General features: G+C 42.7%; 1 protein-coding gene and 1 long non-coding RNA gene across 3 annotated transcripts; one reads left to right on the top strand and one right to left on the bottom strand.

Annotated features, from left to right (window-relative positions):
* Positions 1-643: 643 nt before the first annotated feature.
* Positions 644-3,415, top strand: LOC109307208. Its single transcript, XR_002100201.1, has 2 exons — positions 644-3,132; positions 3,178-3,415. It is a non-coding gene; the product is annotated as an uncharacterized LOC109307208 (long non-coding RNA).
* Positions 3,336-18,478, bottom strand: TSEN15 (tRNA splicing endonuclease subunit 15). Of its 2 annotated transcripts, none has more exons than XM_019530978.1 (4): positions 18,364-18,478; positions 15,301-15,382; positions 14,086-14,221; positions 3,336-4,083 (listed from the first exon to the last, which is right to left on the bottom strand). In XM_019530978.1, the coding sequence occupies exons 1-4, from the start codon at positions 18,454-18,456 to the stop codon at positions 3,879-3,881; spliced, it is 516 nt and encodes a 171-aa protein (XP_019386523.1). In that variant the 5' UTR covers positions 18,457-18,478; the 3' UTR covers positions 3,336-3,878. The 2 variants fall into 2 exon arrangements, with proteins under 2 accessions (XP_019386523.1, XP_019386524.1); XM_019530979.1 differs by lacking the exon at positions 18,364-18,478 and adding an exon at positions 18,212-18,273.
* Positions 18,479-20,413: the final 1,935 nt, after the last annotated feature.

The raw sequence follows: 20,413 nt of genomic DNA, 5'->3' as shown, positions 1-20,413 counted from the left end.
GGAACATGCATGAAACTTTGGGAGATGAAGCTGAAAATTCCAGGAAGAATCTGCCACTCTGAACAAATCCAAGCCTATAGTTATATTAATGGACAAACCATTATAATGAGAAATTTTCCAAAACCAAATTTTCTCCACTACTCTACAAGTAGGTTATGTGCAGGGAAAAAAAACTCTGAATAGACGCATCCTTCTGATGTGAACAATGGAGTGGTACAGTAATCCCAGTGGAAAAGTATACTTTTGCTCCAAGTCTAGAGCATTTACTCTGTTAATTAAAAATGGTCATGTAAACCAATTAAGTTGTACTTAGCAAATAAAGCTGCTTTTTAAGAAAGCAAGACAAAGACTATAAACTTATCTCAACATCTATGAAAGGTGAGTTTGAAAAGTTGCTAAAACTAGAGGTCACAGTTCAGTTTATCATGCAACCACAGATATTCCCAGAAACACTTCTAAGGCACAGGAAATGGCATGACATTTCTAAGCCTACACATATCAGCTATGAATTTTGAAGAGTTTAAAGTATCAATGATTAGGTCCTCAAATGCTATCAGTTGGCACAGTTCCATAAACAGTCTTTTTTCTGTTTCTCCAGTGCCTGGTACAATGGGATCAGGCTCCGTGAGTGAGATTTCAGAGTACTGCCATAGTGCTAATACCCAAGACATCTGTGGACCTAAACCTGCTGTGGGTTTGGCATTAGGTTTTTTCTAAGCTTTGTCTATTCTTTGTTTGCCGTTAGAGTCAACATACAGGATGGAGTGAGAAGCACACAATTTTTCTCAGACTTAGACATCTGGAGCTAACTCTAGTCTGACGTCTCTGTGTTATTACCCCTCAGTATGATACACCACAGTAATACACACACATTAGACACCACGACTGAAGAGGAAGAGTTTGGCTAGGGACACACAAACAAGCTATTACAAAGTATGTTAAAGTGTGACTTTACAGCACCTGAGCTACTCTGTGGCAACTGTCCACGTGCACCTTCTTAAGTTACCTGGACACACTCGAAGCAATTTCACATCCTACTTTACCTAAAAATAAACCTGTTAATGTGCCCTTGCTCTTTGTTTTTCCAAGGCAATTTTGGAAGTGTGGATAGCTTATAGTAGATAATTGAAGGCTTCTTTTCTATGTTATTTTTTCTTCCTTTTATTATTTTTAGCTACAGGCAGAAAGTCAAACTAGAGTGTTAGTTTTACGGCAAACTACAAACTATAATAATTTCTCTGAAAGCAAGAAAAAGGCAAGAGCTGGCAGCTGCAGTATAAGTATAAATTCAACATTATATAGAGTATGTCACAACTTCTTTACACAAAAAATGGAACTTTTTCCAGTACATACCCACACTCAAATTTAACTGCTTATACAAGGACAATTTAACTAGTGGTATGTAGCCAAGTGAAGTGTGAGATTTACTTTATGGACTAAACAGTATATGAAATATGGGTGCAGCAAGTCAAAAATCAATACAGAGCTACTCTTTAATGCATCATGGCTTCAGACCAAAAATAATTGCTTTTTTCTCCATGAGCAGAGCAAGTTTAGAAAGAGATAATTCTTCTAAATTCTTTCCATTTCTCCATGACCAAATCCCATACAAATGGAATCCTACATGCTGCATGTACATGATATGAGATTTTGTAATCCTAACCATTTTGAGTCAAAACTTGAAAAAATACAACACATCCTGTAATTCCTACAGTGCTTTGTGTTTTGGTCTGCTACCCAAAAAAGATAAGGGCACTTACCAACATGATCCCAGTCCATCATCCAAATTCAACTTAAAATACGTAGAAGGTTAAGAGCAGAGAAACAAAACCTTAAGATGGTGGGTATATATACCTGGAAGCTGGATGTAACCAAGTAAAGTTTTGATATCAACAGAACCGAATGCATTTCCACTACATGAGAATCAGGCCTGAGAAACTTCAATAATACAACAAATAGGAGGGGGACATCAACAAATACTTATTTCCAGTTAAGGCCAAAGATTACTTTGAAGATTGTGACATTCTAAGATAGCGGTTGCTTAGATAGGCAGGTATTTCAACTACATTTGACAGATGAGGAAATAGAGATGCAAAATATTAATGCCAGTGTATAAATCAATTTTTAGAAAAGGAATTGTGTGCTTAAGTCAATTTAGTCCCACAGACTTCAGCAGGACTTGCATACAGCCCCACAGACTTCAGCAGGGCTTGTGTACATGTTTGTACTTTACTGAATTGGGGACTTAAGTACATTATCTAAGGTTACACAGGAAGTCCCTGGCAAAGAAAATGTTACAAAGACTAGTGCTGTTAGCGTCCTGTGCTCTTCCTGTTAAACCATGCTTTCTCCCTAGAGGAAGCCACACTCAAAACGTTATAACCAGAAAGTGACCATGTGTTTCCAGTCATCCATCTTGTGAAGACTATAGTTTAATTAGCTTTCTGTTGCCAGCCTGGTGTTGGATCCTCTCCCATTCTTAAATTCAAGAGAGAAAATGTTCTTGCACCTCAAATTTTTCATGGGTGGTCCCATGTAAAATTGTTGCAGAATTTCTAGGTGTAGTGGACAAACCATTTCAGAGCTATGGCACAAGAATTCCCAGTTAAGGTTAAACATAAAAATTTACTGTGTGTAGGTATGGAAAATTCCCCAGAGAAGGTAGTTAAAACAACTTCGTTTCCCTCAGTCTACATCTAGGTGAAGCACTGTTCAGCAACTACCTTAACCAAAAAAGGCAGAACTGGAGGGAGATGTGGATTAAAGCCAGGATTCAGGCCTGTGTATTTTGTACAGCACCAAACTCACAGGGGGAATACATGGTCCTTCCCCTAGGGAGCTAAAGGTCCAATTATACTGAAAATAATCTGCCCCATGCAGAGATCAGAGATGTTTTCCTACATTGCATAGGCTGCTGGTCTGCCAGTTATTGGTTTCTGGATTATCAAAGGAAAGTACTGTTTTCATCTTCAACAAGGCTTTAAAAAGTAACATGGATATCAAAGTTAACTAGCTAAGTCATTTTATAGATAAAGAAGCTGAAACATGGAGCACAAGGTTCATTCAACCAGATATTTATCCTCTCGTAACGATAGGTCCTATGTGGCTGTATGTCTGGGACAAGATATCCCTGTATCCACGCTATTGAACCCTGATCTTTTAGCAGGGTGTTTCCAGCTATGTGGGTAGTATCAAAACTGTACTTGGCCAATTATACCACAGTCTCTGGACTCATACTTCTGTTTGTATAAATTACACTTTAGCAGCTGGCCCCCCTTTCAGATCCAGGAGTTGCAAGAACAGAACACAAAAAAGTTTAAATCCTAGACCACACCTTTCTTTAATAGTTACACTTGTCTTTAGTTCTGTTTTGCTCCAGATACCATAGCAAGGACCTAAGAAGTTGAGCAGTGTAAAAATAAGAGGTCCAATATAATTAAAAGTCCTTGGTAACTTAAAGACAAACAGATACATAGCTGAATATTTTGTTTTTAAAGTATCTGTTCACTCTAAACAGGTTACTTTTTTTTGTTTCAAGATTTATCTTTAGAACTTACACTGTAGATTTTGCCGTATCTACTTTTTACATTACTGCAAGCAAATATATATGAGGAAACAATGTTTGGAAACTTTGGCTTCTCCCAAAAAAAGGTTATTTGAGAAGAATACGCTGTCCTCTTTAAAATACTAGCTCCTGAAACATTTTAAATACCATTTTATAACAGCATATGCTGCAGAAACCTTACTTCTCTCCTCAACAAGTGAAGATTTGTAATGCAGATGGTGAATTCAATAGTGCTCTCTCATTTACATGTTCAGAAACTTATATTTGTTTAGACTGGAAAATAATGGTCCAAGAAAGTTCATTTCTGTCTTAATCATCTGAAAAGCTTCTTTCTTTTCTTTCCCCACTGTTTACTGTCCTTGTCTTCAGTATCATCAGGAGGGTCTGGCATTATGAAACCATCAGTCAGTTTATAATACACTATTGTGGAATCCGATTCAACTATGGCCAGGATGACAGACAGTGGTGAATCTGGTTTATCTAGCTGAACACATGCTTTCTTCATGATCTCTCTTATCCTGACAGAAGAGAAAGAGAAAAGAAGAGAGTCAAGGAGCAATCTAGTCATACATTTAAAAAAACAGCAAAGCCAAAAGGTGCAATACCACCTCTTTCTCAGGGCTTATGTAGCAGCAAATCATAAGATGTTTTAGCTTACTGACACTCTTATGTTAATAATCATTGGCTCCTACACATGTGGGGAGCCTGCTCTGACGTGCTGAAAATCCAGTGCATCAGAGCACTTAATTAATCAAGTCTATTGGAGCATGGAAATCGATGTGCTCCAGAAGCCCTGTGTCATGTTCATCAGCATCATCTTGCATCTTCATGCTGAAAAACTGGCAGCGGGGTGCTTTGAACTAAAACACGTCCAATGAGCTTTAGTTCAAAGTGCTGCATTGTCATTTTTACAGTATGGGGATGCACAGTGATGCTGATACATGTGATGTGCGGGTACTTTTAATTAGTGCAGCTCGCTAATTAAAGCACCTGGCACTGCATCCAGGAGCATGTGTAAAAATACCCTATATTTCTGGAGTTAAAAGAAATTAATTTCCTTTCTTAAATGCTAGAGAAAAATTAGAATATGTTAAATTTTAGCTAAAAATTCTCCAATTGCATAGACTGCTGCAGGGAATGGATTCATTTAGACATGTCCAGTTACACCACCCAAGGATATATCAGTCAATTACATTCCTATCTTAATCATCTCTACTTCTAGAGGTGCTGATACATTTGTCCCATATTGAATCAGCACTAATATAAGGAAAATTGACTGTATCGGCAATCAGCGTTTTTTGGCTGATGTGACCAATACTGCCACCGATAAATGCCCTTTGCATGTGCGCAGCCGCAGCGCAGGATACAGCTGGCCAGGAGCACAGCCTGGCAGCATGGAGAGCAGCCAGGTCTAGCTGGTAAGTCTGTTGTGAGGGAAGGAGCGTTGTGGGGGAGGGAGGGAATGACAAATCAAGGCTCCAGTGTGAGAGAGGGAGTGAGGCTGGGGCTGAGGGAGGTGCTGCCCAGCCAGGTCGGAGTGGGGCACAACTCCCCCCACTGCACACGCCCCAGGAGGGCTTGGGGGACATGTGCCACGCAGATCTGCATGCGGGGTGAGGGCAGGCTGCTACTGTGGGCTGGGATGGCACTGGGCGCTCCTGGCAGGAGTTGGGTCAAGCAGTGGCAGCACTGGGATGGGGCTATGGGGGGGGGGGGAGGGGCCCTGCAGCCACACCAAAATTCACTGTAGCTCCTCACTCAGCACAGCCGCTGCCCACCCTGAGTGCACTTGAGCAAACAGAAGTTAATGAAGGCGCTTCTCTTTGGAGCACCTTCATCTGAACTCTCATACAGCAAGGGTTAATCTGTCATGTGATTGGGGACTTCTAAAGCTCTCTGCAACTGTGCACTTCTGTCAGGGTATGATTGCAGAGCACTTTCACAGGGTTGATCGTGTGACAAATATAACTTCTGTCTGCACTCCTAATTATGCTACTAACAGGGCCTGCTTCAAAATGAGGTGTCTCTCAAGAGGTTTGCATACCACAAAACTAGAGTCACAATGGCACCCTCTAGTGACAGCATTTAATATAGTCAAAACCATAAATTATGATTACTATTTTGGACAGCAGTATGGCATTGTTGTAGTAAGTGCCAGTTTTAAATAGATTAGTGAATACAATCTTTTCAAATGAAGCATATGTTTATGATAGCAGAATGACGCCATTTCTCTTTGCCATGTCAAAAATGGAACTGTACAGTACAATATATAATTAACTCAGTGCCTCGGGCTCCAGAATAGCCCTGTTCATCTAGAGGTTCAGGCTGGCTAGAAAGTTCAGGGACAGATATCCTACACATGCCACCTTCAAGGGATTCATGCCAACAACTGCTTACTAAAACTGAAAGGCAGCTACATCCCCAAGAGAGCCTAGAGAACAATCAAGTATTTGTGCTGCTGGGAGCACAGTGGGAAGTCTGCTGAGCTAAAATATTCTGCAAGCATTTTCCCTCATTTTCTGAAGAAAAGTCATTGAATGTTAAAAAACAGAAGCAGCTAAGGTTTTGGGTTTCACCAGAAACAGATCTTGATCTTCAACAGAGGCATTGGGGCACAAAAATGCAGGGACAGGTAAGCTAGGGGGAATTAAGCTCTGGAAGTGAGAAAATAAGAGAAACTCATTTTTCTGAATTATTGGAATATTCCCAGAGCAAGTGGTATTTTACTTTTTTCTAATTAAAAAAAATCTTCTGGATTTGTAAACAAAACCCTACTAACCAACAGGCCGTCCACCTTGCAGGAGGTGAAATGGATTTCATCAAAAAGGCATTCATCATGGCAAATCCCAAAGAGATGTAACCTTCCTGAAGCTCATGAAAGAGGCACTGCTGTACAAATCTACAATCTATAACAGTTGGCCTTTCTGAAGCCCTTTCCAGCACAGGATCTTAAAGGGCTTTATAAATAATGAATTAAGACTAATAACTGCAAAGTAGGTATTCTAGGCATTTTACAGAAGAGTCAACTGAAGCAGTGAAATTACTTAGCTTAACTGTCAAATGGGATGTCTGTAGCCAAGGCAGAAACTCTACCCAGAACTGTGAAAGAGGCTAAACACAAGTCAAGGGCTTAATAGACAAGATATTTTACGTAGAAACTGGAAAGTGCTAGTATTACTGTACAAAGGCATTAGTAAGGTCCAATTTAGAATACTGTATACCACTCTGGTCACTTGTAATTACAAAGAAGAGGAAGAATTTAAACTGGAACAGGTACAAGAAGGGTTGTTAGAGAAGCAGAGAATCTGTCTTACAAAAAGAAAAGGGGAATCTGGCTTGTTTAACTTAAGAAAACAAAGATTGCGAGGGCAGGATTATGTTTTTAGAAATACAGTTACAAGGTGTATATACCAGGAAGGGAGAAGAGCTATTAACCTACAAGAAAAAGAAAACAAGACCTAATAGCTACATACTGGTCACAAAGAGTGAAACTGGAAGTTAGAAGGTGGTTTCTAACAAGCAAAACGAGTTAACTTGTGAACAGACTGGTGGTGGCAAAGAACCCAAACTGTTTCAAGATGGAGCCTGACATGTTTATGGAAGGGATAGAATAATATGATTACGGTATTCTTAGAACAAGGAGCAGTGACCACGTCTACACGAGATGCTGACTGTGTAGTTGTTACTGTACAGTCATTTAGTACTTTTATATAGAAGTACTAAATGACTGTGTAGTAACTGGAGTTACTGCACAGTTGCATCGTCAAACAGCTTTAGGTGATGCTGATTGTGTAGTAGCTCGTTACTACTGTGCAGCAGCCTCGCGTCCTGCTTCATGCTACACGATGCTACTGCACAGTATTAACGAGCTACTGCATAGTCAACTTCTTGTGTAGACATGGCCAGTAGGCTCCTAAAAAGCACTTAGAAACCACTCAGGGTCCTGGCTGAAGGGTCTTGCTCATGTACTCAAGGGAAAAGTGACTACCACACTTGGGGGAGAGGGAAGAATTCCCTCTCCCCCAAGTCAGCCACAAAAATATACTCCAAGAGATCTTTGCCATTCTTGGTATTGCAGGGCATGGCCTTTTATTACATTAAAATACATTCAAATAGCCCTAACAAATTCCTTGCCATTGCAATGTTCAAGGCCTTGACAGCTCCTTGTTCCCCACTTTTGACCTGTTGCACACACCTGGCTTTTTTTCTTCTCTTATGATACTTTATGGCTGTGATGCAGGAATGGACAGAGTGGCTGATCTTGTGGAGCACTTTGGATAATTAGTTGCCTGCAAATGAAGAGGCAGTTCCCATCCAGTCCTATGCCTCTTTTTTGATTTCCACTCTCACTGAGCCACATCCTTACTAAGCAATTTACCCAAAGCAACCACTCTGGCTGCAACCCTATCCTTCATGCACAGTTACTGCTGTGAAGCAAAGTGGGGAAAAAAGGGTATTAACATTCCTGTAATGTTTACTGGTGTTAAAAGTGGCAGCTAAAAATCACCGTCAAGATTAGAGGAAAACATTTCCACAATTTAGTTTCTGTATGTGACAGCAGTTTTTATTTGGGGAAAACAGTGACAGAAGGTACAAGCCATCACTTTCACCTGTTACGAGTCTTTTACAGGATAGGCAAAAGTGGCAGTGAAATTGAGTACTAGGGGGAAATTCATGTCATTCACTCAGTAGCATAACTGAAGGGGGGCAATTTGGGCAGCAGTGCCGGGCACTGGCTTTGTAGGGGGCCTCAAAAGCAGCCATTGCTGCAGCAAAACTTGATTGTCCCGAAGAATTCAGCAGAGCAGAAACCAGCACTGCCCTGGGCATGGGGCTGTGCTGCTATACCTCTGCATTCACTCATGGCAAATACAAGTTGCCAGTACTGACCGCTTTATTTTAATAAACTTCTTGAAGGCTCTCGGGTACCACAATGCGAGGTATGATCCTGAAAAGCAAGGGCAGGGTCTAGAACCAATTTTAAAGTGAACTAGATTTCAAGTCAATACATCCATTCAAAGGGGCAGAAGGGTTCTTCTTGGAGTGGGTAGGAAAACATGATGGAAAGAAGCAGTTCAATAAACGCAAATGGACTCCAGACATCTTCAAAAAAAATGCACTGGTTTCCTGTCCAAACCATATTTAGTGAAGTTTTCAAAAAAGTAAACTGGCCAAGCACGAGTCAGAATATGGGCAGTGATTGTAACAAGATAGAAAGAGGAAGACAAAACAACTTATTGTAGTGAAATTCCCTGTGCAAAAGCCTCTGATAAACAGAGGAAATACTGAATGCTCTAAGCAGTTCATATGATGAAATGATAGAGTGCCAAAATGAGCTATTACCTTTCTTAACAAGGAAGCTAAAGGCTTTGAATCTGTCTTTTATAGCTAAGTGAAAATTCATCAGAAGCTTGACCGGACTGAACAGTTCCCTCCTCTTCATGCATGAGAAGATGCAATTCAAGGCTGGTGATTTAATGGAAGTTGGTTTCTGTACACACATGAATTAGTGCTTTATCTGACTTGTACAGGAGAGACAGGCTGCTTGCTTGTAAAAACCAAATCTCCACAATACTACAGAGGCAACAGAGCAGCCTAGCCTGAAAACAAATACTTCAAATATTGCTCTCAAATCAGATTTTGACCCAAAGTGTGGTATGCTGGGGGGGAGGGAAGGGGCAGGATTGTTATCCTTTAAATCTGAGGCCCAATGCCCTTCATCTCAATTTTGAGGAAAATGAGGCAGGAGGAAAAGGTTACATTTTTAATATAAGAATAGGCACCACCCTATTTTTAAGATGTGCCAGAATTATGGTTGTGAAGAAAATTCAAGGTAAAATGAACCAGAGAAATTCCAGTATTCATATATAGTGGAGGTGTAGAAAATAGTGGAGGAAAAGATGACTGATCATTCTGTATGTGAATACCCACACTTACAATTCAAAGGGATCTGCACCTCAGTATTCATAAATATAACTAAGCAAAACTGCTTATGTATCAGTCGACAAAAACTTTTCCCAGTTACAAATTCACAGATGTTTAAAAAAAAATTAAAAAGGCTGACATTCTTTTTTCTTCCCAAATTTTATGAAAACAAACTTTTCCAATTTATGACTGAACATTTCTGCATATATTCCTTCATGGGGAAGCTATTTTTAAGCAAATGAGTTCTTCCCAGTCTGCCTGAAACTCGTAAGTATTGAAAAATTGGGAATTTTATTTTTCGAAGTTGCCCTAATCAGATAGGGCTAGGAAAAAGTGATGCCCCCCATATCAGTAACATAAATAACATTCTCCAAGCCAGTCATCTTCAACCTGTGATCCACAGATCCCTGGGGGTGCACAGACTATGTCTAAGACAGGGTTTTTCAATCTTTTTTAACAACTATACCCCTTCTGTCTCAAAGTTTCAGCTCAAGTACCCCTTTATATTTTTTTCTCCTTTTTAAGGGGGGGAGGGAAGGGCAGATCGAGGCCCCCGTGGTGATGGAGCGAGTGGAGCTGGGGCTGGGATGCAGCCACAAACACCTCATCCGGGGGACACGGGCGGGGCGGGGGGCAGCTCACACTGCTACACGCCCTGCAGAAGTGCATGAGGGGGTGTCCCCAGATCAGCATGCAGGGCGAGGGCGGACTGCCACTGCGGGCTGGGGAGGAACCAGGCTCTTCCCAGCTGGGTTTGGTCCAGGATGAGCTTGGGGTGGGTGGCAGCAGTGCGGAGACAGGGCTATGGGGGGGCGGAGCCATCCGAAAATGTGTCATAGCTCCCACAACCCCTCTCACAGTACTGCTACCGCCTGTTCTGAGTACAGCCTGGCCCAACATCCCTGCCGGGAACAGCTGGGTGCTGCCCTGGGCCACAACGGCTTAGTCCCATGCCCTGCCCCAGCCCCACTCCCTCCCCCACCGCAGGGATCTCTATTTGCCCCTCCCACACCCCTTCCCTCACAACAGATCTACCAGCCGGACCTGGCCGCTCTCCACGCTGCCAGGCTGTGCTCCTGGCTGCCCACGTCCTGTGCTGTGACTACGCACATGCACGCAGCATTTATCAGCAGCATTATCGGTCACATCAGTTTTGCATACCCCCTATGACCTTTTTAAGTATCCCTACGGGTACACGTACCCCCGGTTGACAACCACTGGTCTAAAGGGTCCGGGAAAGATGACTACGTTCAATCTGTATGCAAGTACTCACACTTACAATTCAAAGGGGTCTCTACCTCCATTTGAAATTTTTTAGGAGTCTCTAAATAAAGACAAGTTTGAAAACCACTGCTCTAAGCAAATACTTGCTCTGACAAACCTGCCCTGACAACGACCTTTTAATTCTACAGAAGCTAAAAAAAAAGAATGAAAAGCTTTTTAAAAGCTCACTGAAATCCTGTGTACGCTTGTAGGCATGCTTCATTTTGTTTGTAAGAGCAATGTCATTGACTGGAAAGGGTTTGCCTGTGCTTAAAAAGCTTTGCCAATCTGGGAATTTAATTCTGAAACACTGACAATTAGACACAGGCACAGTTGCCTGGCTGCATTAACTGACAGACAACAAGCAGAGCCAAGGAACTAGGTGGCCAAGATAAATGGATTCCTTTTACAGGGCATAAACAAGAAGGAATGACTGTTTAATTCAGCAGGGATCAAAAAAAAAAAGTTTGTCAGGATGTGGAAAGCCTCCATTTGGTTGGGGGAAGGGATGATGACAGGGGAAAAATAAAATCAAATAATGAAACAGAATCTTGTTCTCAAGGTGTTCACTCACAGAACTCTCAATAGGCCCCATTTTAAGTACACAGGCAGTGGAGTGGGCACATCCTCTGCCTATAGAGCCCAAAGCTGCTTGTCATTTTATATAGTAAGATCAACTATAGGATTGTAGTCAGCATGGGCCAGACCCTCCTTCCACTGAGGTCAGGGAGCATTTTGCAAGATATTAGTACTGGGCTTCATGCAGGTACAGTGGGGTGCCCCGTCTATGTGGAGCTGCTTGCTGGATTGAGGCCTTGGACTATAAGCAGGGCTGCTTTCCCTTCTGAAATTGTCTGAATTAATGTGATGAGCTCAGTAGCACAAGGAAAAACTTGAAATCAATTATCAAACTTCAAAACCAAGCTTCAAGGTGATGTTCGAAATTGTTGTAAAAAGCTATACCCCGATCCTTCTCATTTTTCTTAGCGATGCCTACTGCACTTTCAGTACAGTCCCTTCAAAGACTTGTTTCCCAGACAAGAAAGAATCCACATTCCCTGCCTAGTCATCTGGAGAAGCAGAGCTGGCAGGTCTCTAAAGCTGTTTTGAGAGGAAAAAATCACAACTTGAACGGCTCCTACCTGCCCTAAGACCTGGTGCTTACTAGCTAAATAAGTAAATACTGTCTGTTTGGTAACTTCTGTACTGAGCTCATTGTTTCCGAGTCAGGTGTAGTAAAAACTACAGACACTTGCTGCATTTCAAGCCCTGATTTCACCCTTTAAAACAACATATTTTGAATTTACAAAAGCTCCTTTGTCCTTTCCCATCCAATAAAATGAAATGCAGAAGGAAAAAGAAAAGCATGCACATTTTGCTCAAAAGAAAAGCATTGCTTCTCAAAGAGCAAATGCTTTTCTTGTCATGAGCTAACTGTGAAGTGGTATTGTAAGAAATGACAATAGGTACTTGTGACCAGCAGCAAGCTTGACATTTTAGTAGAAAAATGGGCCATTGTCAGGAGGAGGAGCAGGGTCGGGGAAAAAGAGTCAGAGATACTGCAGAAATAGCTGCACTTCCCACCTACTTTAAAAATGCATTTTAGAAATAGCCTGTATACGTGCTGCATGACTTGGGGGCTATTTACAGTATAATGATTTCTCTAGACCAGTAGATCTCAACTTTTGAGACAACCCTCCTGTAACTTCTGTGAACTGAGCTGCATCCCATTTCAAAAACTAATTTATTATAGTACTTACATGTTTGAAAAGGGGCAGGGAAGGAGAAGGAGCAGCTGATGGAAATGCCAGCACTGTAGTGAGTTGGGGGAAGAGGAAGAGTGGCTGTAAAGGAAGACTGTGGCCCTCATCTTGCTTATCTCCTCTCTTCCAGCAGCACCCCACTGAGGCTGTTATAGCACCTTGGTTGAGAATTACTGTTGTAGAAGCTGTACTTAGAGCATTACCTTTTGCATAATATATATCCCACCAAGAAAACTGACACTGAGCTGCATTATGCACATCTTCAGATGGGAAGGGGCAGGCCTTCCCATCAGCAGGCATTCATGAAATTTCAATATAGGTACATCTGGGAATGAGCTTTGTGCCCTTTTTATGGTGACTCTTGAGGCACCAGTCATGGTATACTGGAGGCACAGAATCATATGTTCAATTGTACCAATACATTGAACATACTATTTTCCTATTGGGTATAAACAAATACAAAGTTTTAATGAACTCATCTACCAGTTGAGAACTGTATTAGCCAGAACATATTTTAATGACAACATAGCTGATATATTTACTCTGCAGCAAGGACTGGTCACAAACTGTACTTTTAGTCAATGTAATTCATTCACTCTGCCACTCAAACACATATCCTTGCAGTAATGGATTCCATCCACGCTGATGCCAGAAACAGAGCAAACAGTACCACCATAATACAAACAAATTTAAACTCCATGAATGTAAAGCCCAATGAAAACTAGAAGATAGGATGCAAGTTTGTGCAGCACTTCCCAGATATATGCATGTTAAAACAAGAACTGCTGGCATCCACCTAACGCCAGAGTGGAAACCTTGATTCTCTGATGGAAAACCACCACACTCAAGTAAACCAAAAAGGTATGTGTATAAGTAAGTTCACTGAGACTAGCTAACATCCCTCTCTGCTAGCTTTCCCTTCCCTCCAAAAGAAAAAAAATATTGTGCATCATTTTCCAAACCCCAAATCTTGAATAGCAAGAGAGAAAATCTTTCTCTAAGCAAGAGAGAAAAAATGAAGGGATTCATTCTTATGACTCAGTATCTGACAAAAATAACCCCAACTGAGTGAGAATAAATATTCATTTTAGGTACTTTAGAAGTACTGACTTTTCTGTATAAACCCCTTGAGAGGTAGTTCTTACCACATTACAGAGGGGAGAAAAAATGACACACAGAAGGTAAAAGGAATCAATGGCACAGATCCTTTGTTTAAATCCTGCCTCGCAAACACACATCACTGGTTGTGTTTATTGTTAGTTCAATTTTATTTAAAATTTACATGTGCTTCCAGAGTTTACAAACGCAGACTCTTCATCCTGTATTAGATATCATAAACCAGGAGTGGGTAAGTCTTAAGAAAATAATAATCTATGAAATGTTCCAAATACTAGAAGGAATTCTGCTCACATTAGATTTTGTTCTCTCTCTGCCATTTTTTTGGTTTTAAAAAAGAATCCGTTTCTTTCAGACCTTAATCCAAGTTGCCAGCCGCCCTTTCGCTATTTCCTCCTTCCATTTTATCTTACTAGTATACCAGCATGAAGTATCCAGTAATCACCTGCTCACCTCTCATGGCTGAATGACATGTGCACAGGTGTGGGCACCACCACTTGGAAGCTCTCAGTTTCTCTCTCGCGTCCCTGGAGACATACTAGCTGTAACTCTGCTAATGAAATGCATGTCACCTCTGGCCAGTTTCTTCCTTGAAGTGTCCATTATTGAAAAGAGAGAATAAAAACATAGGTCTTACTCAGTTTGCATTATTGAGACTAAAGCTAAACTTCCCACTGCCTTTTTATATTTTACTCCTCTAAAAAATACTTCCCCAAGACCTTTTTCCCATTTAACTTCAAGTTATCAATTTATGAATAATACTTCTGCAAAGTGACTGACAGTCATTAAAAGCCAGATCTTCAACTCATTTCATTCCAAATGCCCAGCACCGGACTGCTGGGCCACCTTCAGCAAGACACCTCCCCTTTCTATACCTCCATTTCCCTCCTTCCTTTCATTTTTATTTATTTACATGGTAAGTTCTTTAGGGCACAGGATGTCTCCAATAATGTACCCAAAAAGCACCTAGCACAAACTGACGTCAATCATAGTTGAGGGCTACAGTTACCACTGTAATACAAAGAATAAACTTTCCACCCCAGGGCACTTAACACTAGCTATCTCCATGTGCCCCACTGGTAGTTGATAGGCATAACACTAGGTCAGGAATCTCTTAGAAGGGGCAGATCAAAATAACAGTTTAGTCTGAGGTGGGTTAGCACTTCCAACGTGGCCACCACTGCTTCTCTATGCTACTGATGCATGAGTGAGCTGACTACAGCCAAATACCCCCAACTGCTGAATTGCCTTGTTGCTGAAATGCCACCAATCTCTCTGTAACTATAAAAAAAAAAAAAAAAAAAAAAAAAAAAAGATACTGGGCTAGATGTTTTGTGGTCTGGCTCAGTATGGCATCTCTTAAGACTTGGCTAACCTCAGATTGTCATATGTTAAGCCAGAGGAGGTCAACCTGCATCAGCACAGTTGTAACAAGTGGCAAGGACTTCACAGGCTGAATAAAATTGCTTGGCGGCCTGGATCTGGCCCATGGGCTGTAGGTTGCTGACCCCTGGTGTAACCAATTAGTCCTGTGCTTAATTTTGGAGGGAATACTCAGGGCATGGGATCTGTACTCTTAGTATGTAGATTTTAAGAGTCACAATGCCTACTGTGTCAGTTTATTGCTCACATTTCTCATCCCATACTGACAAAAGTTCACTGATTTACCTTCTAAGAGGTCCAAATAAACCAAGAAGGCAGCATAGACTTGAGTGCTGTCTGCTACATCCATCGACATCATCTCTGTAAACTGAAACCCGACATGCAACAGTGAACTAGAAGCTCTATATATCTAAAATAAAAGTTTTCCATAAAACCCCCAAATACATAAACTCTTCCAAAAAAGCATGAGAAAGCATGGACCCTGTTTAAAGTACTACTAAAATTCAGATAGAGGGTAAGTGCAAATGAAAATTGGCCTCTTATAATAATATATTCTTAAAGTTACACTTCTGGTGCACTCACAAAAAGGAATAAAAGAATCTTGACTGTTCATGGAACAGAGCTGTGTTTGTGGAGAAAAGTAAAACTCTCAGAACCTGTTTCTTCTGTGTTATGTCAACATAAGATGGCCAGTTTATACAACTCAGTGTTTTTGTATGTTAAAAAATTAAAATTAATTCAAAAAGCTGAAAGTCCCAGTGATTTAAAATTGCAAGATTTACAGTTGCAAGCCCTCATAATGCACACAATAATATTCTTTAATGGCTCTGATCACAGAATGAAAACAATACACAAGATCCACTTAAAGATTTTGGAAAACTTATGACATTAAAATCACATCATTGCATTGAGTATCCCTCCTCAGGAAAAGGCATAACTTTGACAACACCAAGAATTAGTTATCAGAAATGTGTTACTTCTCTAGATCAAATGTTTTAGAGCCATCTAAGACAGAGTTAATATCCTAAGGCAGTGGTTCCCAATCTGTGGTACACATACCACCAGTGGTACGCAGACAACCTGTCAGTGGTGCATGGCAGCAGCAGGCCAGTGCTGCACATTGCAGTGAGGGGCGCCACCTCTGCCTGGCTGACTGTATCGCCAGCAATCCCCATGCGCACATGCAGCTCTGGCATTCATTGGGCATGGGAGGGAAGCCCTGCATGCTGGGGCCATCTGCTTTTCCAGCCAGGGCTGCAGGGCACAGGAGGGAAGCCCGAGGCACCCTCACCTGGGAAGTGGGGAAGGCAGCCAGCTCCAATGTGCAGAGCTTCCCTCCTGTACTTGGCAAGTGCAGGAAGCATTGGCAATACAGACTGCCCGACAGAGGATGCGCCCCTTGCCACGATGTGCAGCGCTGGCTGGAGTCATGCCTTGCTGAGCGTGCTGAGCACCCCCACGTGCTGCCGCACCATGGAGGGAATGCGGGGGTCCACCCTCCCCGCACACCCAAACCCTGCCCCCAGAACCTGCCACATATACACAACCTCCCAACATAGCCTATGTTCCCCGCACACACCCTCACAAACCCCCAACACACCCTACCATATACACACCCCACACTCCACCTGGTGGTACTTAAGATTGTATCGTTTTAAATTGTTGGCATGCAATCTGTCAGAGCTTGGGAACCTCTGTCCTAAGGAATTTACAAATAGAAGGTCTTCAGGATCAGAATGATACTTTAAAAAAATGCCTGCAAAGCAACATGCAAATAAATAATATCAAAATAATAATGAAAATTAATTATAAAAACAGGAGGAGGAATGAGTGAGTGGAAAAAAAGGCACTCTGTACCACTGTGTCTGGCTTGGTTCTATTTAAGTGCTCATCACATAAACTATAGATTGAAATATATAACTGTAATTGACCTATCCTCTCTCCTCTCCCAGGGAAATCCAGTCATTGGTTTTCTTTTATTTAGCTGAGTTGCATCAGTAGAGAGGTAGAGACTGAGAGAGACTGGTGGGGTAAAGCTACTGCAGAGCAGCCAGCTTAGATTTGTCAGCTGTCAAAAAAAACCCCAAAACAACAAAAAACATTTCTTCAAGAAATCGAGCAACAGTCGTTATGAACTAGGAGGCAGCGGTAGGGGAAAAAACCCCAGCCAGCTTTGGTTTTAATGAACAGGCTTTTAGCCACCTGAGATGCATGGAACAGGCAAACTCAAAGTAAAATTCACTTTCAAGGTTCTGAATAAGCTGCTGAAGCGGCTTGTGGGTTGCTGTTACTAGGCACGCCAAACACATGAGCTTTAATGGGCAGTAGCTTATTTTACTGTGCATTAAAGCATCACATAAAAAAACATGCTATTTCACTAATGCACAGTGAAATAGGCTACTGTGCATTAAGCATCAACTAAAAATTACACAGGATCTTTACTGTGTATCAAGGAAACCTAAAGTGTATTTGTTTAGTCCTCAAGCGCATTTGTAGACGAGCTGGGGGGGCCATGGGGGCTAACTGGGGCAGCTCTTGATGCTCTGGTGCTTTGAATTAGCTCAGCTCCATGTGCATTAGTGTCCTCACACTGAAAAACGGCAGCAGAGCACTTTGAACTAGAGCTTGTTGAATGAGCCCTAGTTTAAAGCGCCCCACAGCCATTTTTCCGCATGGGGACGCTGATACATCTAACACTGGAGTGCAGCAATTACCAGGACCAGCCTGTCCTATCCTGTGAAACCTGCAGCTGCAGGGGGCCCTGCAGCCAAGAACTCTGGCGCCACCCCCTCCTGCCCCAGCTTCTCTGCATCAGGGGGTCCCAAAACTATAATTTGCAGGGGGGGCCAAAAACTGTGGCCTGGCCCTGGTGATTATCACACTCCAGCAGACTGCTCCAACACCTAAAATTACAGGGCGTTGGAGCAGCCTCCCTGCACGTGTATAGGAGTCCTCAGATTGGAGGCACTGCATGTGATGCTCAGTAGGAAAAGCACCTTGATGTCCACCTGCACAGTACAAAACAAAGCAAAGCAAAGCAAACCCCCCCCCCCAAAAAAAAAAAATAAAAACCACCCCTCAAATCCCAGTTTGGGTACAGATGGGTGAGAAACAAAACACTGTTTGTTACGTCTCTCTTTAAAAGGCAAATAAAACAACATAAAATAAACCCAAAGCAAACGTGACTGCAAGACGCCCGCTGCCCTCTCGGGCAGGGGGCGGGCGAAGCAGCCGCAGGTCGGCAGCACGAAAGCGCGGGGAGCATCCTTCAAGGCCGCATCCAGCTGTGCGGCAGCTGCAACGGCAAGGGCAAGGCCCCGCCCCCGGCCACCAGAAGGCCCCGCCCACCTTGGGGTGAGTCACCATCCAGTTGCCACGGGCGCCCCACTCTTGCCCCGCCGCCGGGCCCCGGCCGCCGCCGTCCTCCTCCTCCTCGTCCATGTCCTCCTGCGTGCGCCGCGGCTTCGCTCCGGGCCGGGTCCGTCGCTAAAACGCTCCCCGCGGAAACAAGCAATCGCGCGCTGTGGTTCCGCCCTCTCTCTGCAGCCCCCTCAGCTGCGGCAGGCCGCTTCTCTCCGGCCTTCTCCCTCGCTGGTGGTCTGGGACTGCTCGGTACAATGACTCTAATTCGGTGTTTTCCACGTGCAGCGCCGCGCACCGAGAGCTGCCGGGTCTCCTCGCTGCTCCTGGGATGCCCCACGGCTCCTGCTGCAGCTGGGAAGGGTGACGTAAGGAGGGAGGGAAGTGGGGACTAGAGGAGAGCCTGACTGCACAGGGCAAGGTAGAGGGATTGAGGTTGAAGATGAAGCAAGGAGAAGTTTAGGTTACATAATAGAAAGAACTTTCTCAGCAGAAGGGTAGTAAAGCACTGGAGTAGGTTACCCAGAGAGGTGGAGGTGGATCTCCATCCTTGGACATCGTTAAGGCCCAGCAAGACCAAGCCTTGGATGGCATGATCTAGTTGGGGCTGGTCCTGCTTTGAGCAGGGCCTTGGAGTAGATGACCTCCTGAGGTGCCTTCGTACCCTCATTTTCTATGATATTATGAATAAGAAGGAAAGGAAGGACCAGTAGTTCAGTGAAGCAGGGTTTTAATTATGGGGAGGGGGAAATAAACAGAGCAAAGAGTGATATGCTCAAAAAAATAAGGCCAGTCAGAAATATGTTACTTCTCTAGATCAACCGTTCACTGATCTGGGCAGCAGAAGAGATGGGGAAGGAAGGGGGGGGGAGGGCAGGAGGGAGAGATGATGTTGGCAAAAATAACAAGAATAAGCCCTGAAAAGTAGCATGACAAACTCAGTCCTAGTGAAAACACCACTAGGAAAGAGGCTAAGCCAGCTAAAGAGAAACTTTAAGGCTACTATGCACTTTCACATGAAGTTTGTATTGGGTGTTTAGTATCCTTAGCCTTTTAGTGAAGTTATACAGAGCCACAATGAGTGTTTGGGGGAGTGAGAACCTGTAAATAAAGGATCCCTGCTTCCCACTACAAAATGGTTTGCACAATCTGGTGTCCAGACTTAGCAGAAGTCACCTTCTCTGCCTATTTTGGCATCTCTTTAGTTGAATTTCAAACAATTATAAAGTCAGCTCCCTCCCTGTTATGAATTGCTAAGTGCTTGTATCTGCTGGTATTTAAGAACAAATATAGGCTTCCTAGATTTAGGGAGTAATAGGGAATATATTGCAACAACATTAGATGAAACAATGCAGGGTTGCCAGCTGGGGCATTGTGCTCAGTTTTAGTCAGCCTTTCTCATGAAAAGTTTGGCAGAGACTGAAAAGAGCAGGAGGCAGGCAACTAAAGTGCTTAGAGGATAGACATGGACTGGAATTATTTAGTTTTGCAAAGAGCAAATTAAGGGGAAACTGGTGGAGCTGTTCAAACTTAGCCAGGGCACAGTGAAAAGTTAACAGGGCCATCTTTTACCTTGCCCAGTATTTGGCAGGAACCGGTTTTGTATATTAAATATATTACAAACAAGTCTTTGTTTAATTGGGCAGATAACCAATGTGGATTTCAACTGGTGCAGAAGGTCACTGAGGGACCAATCCTACACTTGTTCAGGCAATTCTGATGAGTTTAGTCTAAGGGCATAGCTTTGATATTACACATACACCAAACTCCTTTGTGACCATAAAAGTGATTAAAACTCTTCTTTTGGCAGAAAAGAGATGACTGATTTAGCACTTTCTGAGCTATGAGGCCTGTAGGAAAATGCTGGCAACTGTGGCTTATTCTGCTGAAGAGTAGAAGAACAAGTGGCTGTCTCTCCAGCCCCCTCTGCAGAACCAGGTCAAACTAATGTGCTGGTTCTTTCAGTAAAGCAGTCCCCCCCACCCTCGCAACATCTGATAGCACCCCATAAGCAACACGAGCAAAAGAATTTGCTGAA

The sequence above is a fragment of the Crocodylus porosus genome, unplaced genomic scaffold (genome assembly GCF_001723895.1).
Source record: "Crocodylus porosus isolate Cpor-Errol unplaced genomic scaffold, CroPor_comp1, whole genome shotgun sequence".
Taxonomy (NCBI): domain Eukaryota; kingdom Metazoa; phylum Chordata; order Crocodylia; family Crocodylidae; genus Crocodylus; species Crocodylus porosus.
This window is presented reverse-complemented; position numbering and strand designations above follow the sequence as displayed.

Excerpts from the sequence above, each read along its gene's own strand:
- TSEN15 (XM_019530978.1), bottom strand. The coding sequence starts at position 18,456 with ATGGACGAGGAGGAGGAGGACGGCGGCGGCCGGGGCCCGGCGGCGGGG. Across the intron at positions 15,383-18,363 it reads GGATGGTGACTCACCCCAAG|TTTACAGAGATGATGTCGAT; the intron begins GTGGGCGGGGCC and ends GTCGGGTTTCAG. Across the intron at positions 14,222-15,300 it reads TTATTTGGACCTCTTAGAAG|GAAGAAACTGGCCAGAGGTG; the intron begins GTAAATCAGTGA and ends GGACACTTCAAG.